The 3,008-nt window shown below is 35.2% G+C and overlaps 1 protein-coding gene across 1 annotated transcript in view; it reads right to left on the reverse strand.

Annotated features, from left to right (window-relative positions):
- Positions 1 to 210: 210 nt before the first annotated feature.
- LOC108294651 (transmembrane protease serine 11E) overlaps positions 211 to 3,008 on the reverse strand; it is a 62,062-nt gene continuing 59,264 nt past the window's right edge. The window contains exon 10 of the mRNA XM_017516577.2: positions 211 to 1,704. Within this exon, the coding sequence (XP_017372066.1) occupies positions 1,543 to 1,704 (162 nt within the window). The 3' untranslated portion in view covers positions 211 to 1,542. The remainder of the gene's footprint in view (positions 1,705 to 3,008) is intronic.

A 3,008-nucleotide genomic window follows, 5' to 3' on the forward strand; every position in this document is an offset into this window, starting at 1 on the left:
GGAACGGGGGGAGGGAGGGAGCTAGGTGGCTGTCGTTAGCATGCTCCAGGTGTGTTTCCAGAGACGGTTCCTCAAATCATGCATGATAAATTTTGTTTTAGTTTGGAATCCAATCTCCAGAAATTTGAAAAATACTAATAATAATGTAAATCAACACGAATCAATTTTTAAATGCCATTTGCCAAGCTAAATTGTATTCTTTTGGTTTTGCAAGACTCTAAACTCAGGTACAGTTCTCATTATTATTTAAAGATCTACACATTCTTCTTGAATCCATCTAGATGCCAGACTTCCCTATAACTTCCCACAGCTTGTGGGTGCCACCTAGAGGCTCAACTACAGAACACACTGAAACAAGGGGAATTCATTTTTCACAGAATACTGAGAGTAGTTTTAAACATACTTGCATCCTTGATTAAAATTCAAGGTTTTCCTCAGTTTTTTTTTTTTTTTCAGAGCATTTTGTTCAATGAAAGAAAAATAGTTTATGCAAAATATTTAACACTATCAATTCAGGTCAGTTTTTGTATTCTTGCCAAGTGCCTAAATTTTATCAGTTCATACTCCAATGTTATTCAAGTCAATAAAGTGAAATTTTTCCCACTAATATTGATTTTCAAGGTAATTATGGTACAATATAAAATTTATATGAGTAGCTGTGTGCAATGAGAAAGACTTGATGAAATCTCACCATTAACAAGTCATATGTCATGGTACCAGTCCTAACTTTGTTGTGGCTTAGATTACTGAAAGCTGTGTCTCTAACAACTCAGTAACAAGTTGTTAAATAAATATTTGCTATAACTTGCTTAGAACAAGTACATTGCATGGAGTTTGTATCATTATTGTAGATCACAAGAAAACAGAGTCTTCTTCACATTTATCATAGTAGCTGTTTGGAAATGAAAATAAAGCTATATCTTGGCTTCTTTCTTGATTTCCTTAGTTCCCATACTTCTTAAATGATGAACTGATTGATATTCTGCGGTATTTCTTTGCTTGACTTTTCATAATGAATATGATCATTTCCCATATTCCGCTAAGGAAAAGAAAAACACCTAATACTTTCCTGTGCCAATAAATTGTAGGGGATTTTTTCTTCTTATATTTTCTTTCACTCCTTGTTCTGTGCCTTGAAAATGGATATTTACTAAAATGAGAGGAATTGAGGAACTGAAGAAAAAGAGTGCTTCAAATTGTATATATGCAGGAGAAATTTATGTCAACAAGTCAAAACTCTGACGACAAAACTTCTGAAGAACAAAGGCATGCAGGCTGTAATGTAAGATTGTATTATCTATTTCTCTATGTGCATAAAGTTTGAACTATTGCTGAGAGGATCACAGAGTTGATCTGGCAGAACCAGGATGCTTATGTGTGGAACAGAGTTGGGAAGAAAACATATGTAGCAAGCAAACAGTTTAGTGAGTGAGATCAGTCAAATCTAGTTGATTTGCAAGTCTTCTTCTCCAATTCTGTATCTCTGAAAATGACCTCTACATCCAAAAAAAAATTGGATCTCTTCTATTAGGCTTTACTCTCTTAGATACCAGTTTTGGAAGTAATCCAGTCCCGCAAGGCAGTAACTCTGGTATAAACACCAGGCTTGTTGGGTTTCGCACATTCATCTCCCCAGCTTACTATTCCAGCAAGATACCAGATATCTCTAGCATCTGAACTGACCAGTGGTCCTCCAGAGTCACCCTAAAAAAAAAGACAGAAATTAATAATTCATAATTCAGTTCATTACAGAGGAATTGGCTGTTTTTCTAACTTAAGAGTGCAATGAAAGGGTTAATTTTCAAAAGTATTCAGTGTGTTTGCATTCATAAGTGATTTTCTCCATCTATGTCAATTTTCCACCTAAAAGAGGAGATCCAATACCTTGAAAACTGATGTAGCCTCAAGGTTCAAAACAATGAGATGGAAGGCTCCAACTCTCTGAATTGTACTCTTAACTTACATGATACATCTGACAAAATAACTCCCTGTATAGACAGTCTCTTTATTAGTGCAACATAACCCCCCAAAAAGAAGTGAAGAGTCTGATTTAAAAAAAAAAAAAAAAGGAAAAAAAAAAAAAAACAGACGTTAGAATCAGACACCATGGTTTCTGTCTCAAGTTTGGCCTTTCCAAGCTGGAAAAGACCTTTAATTTATTTATCTGTAAATGCTCCTAATAATACCTACCTGTGATGGGTACTATGAGGATGACGTAAGACAGTGAATATAAAGTGCTTAGTCTAGCAAAAAGCACAACTTAGGAAATGCATCTATAAAATCACTAATTCTAATTACTTATATCCTGCAAACTCCAGAGGTTTGCTTCTTTATATGGGTTGTAATAACAAGGCACTGGCTGATTATTCCTCAAGATCCTGGAGCCTCTAATCGTTGACCACCCATTAAGTATTCACAGTCTATGAAGATCTTAATTGATTAAATTATCCCTATAATTTTTGTAATTCTTGTTTAAAAATATAACCAGGTTATTCTTTTTTCATGTTATTAATAAGAAAAATGAAACTCAGAAACATTAAGTAATTTGCCTGAGATACGTGCTAATCAGTGGTGGACCCTGAATTTGAATCCAGACAAATCTAACTTAGAAACACATGCTTTTTTTCCTACATTATACTAACTTCCTTTTGAATTTTCTTTTGTTCATTGAAAAAATTAACTAATATAATAGTTCATTTTGAAATAACGCATTTGTGATTTTTTTCCCATTTATTTATTTTATTGCATTTTAGGTTTTGGGGTACATGTGAAGAACATGCAAGACTGTTGCATAAGTACACACGTGGCAGTGTGATTTGCTGCCTTCCTCCCCATCACCTACATCTGGCATCACTCCCCTTGCTATCTCTCCCCAGCTTCCCACCCCTCACTGTCCCTCCCCTATTTCCTCCCAACTGACCCCAATGTGTAGTGCTCCCCTCCCTGTGTCCATGTGTTCTCATTGTTCAACACCCACCTATGAGTGAGAACATGCGGTGTTTGATCTT

Source organism: Cebus imitator, unplaced genomic scaffold, assembly GCF_001604975.1.
Source record: "Cebus imitator isolate Cc_AM_T3 unplaced genomic scaffold, Cebus_imitator-1.0 Scaffold594, whole genome shotgun sequence".
Lineage (NCBI taxonomy): Eukaryota > Metazoa > Chordata > Mammalia > Primates > Cebidae > Cebus > Cebus imitator.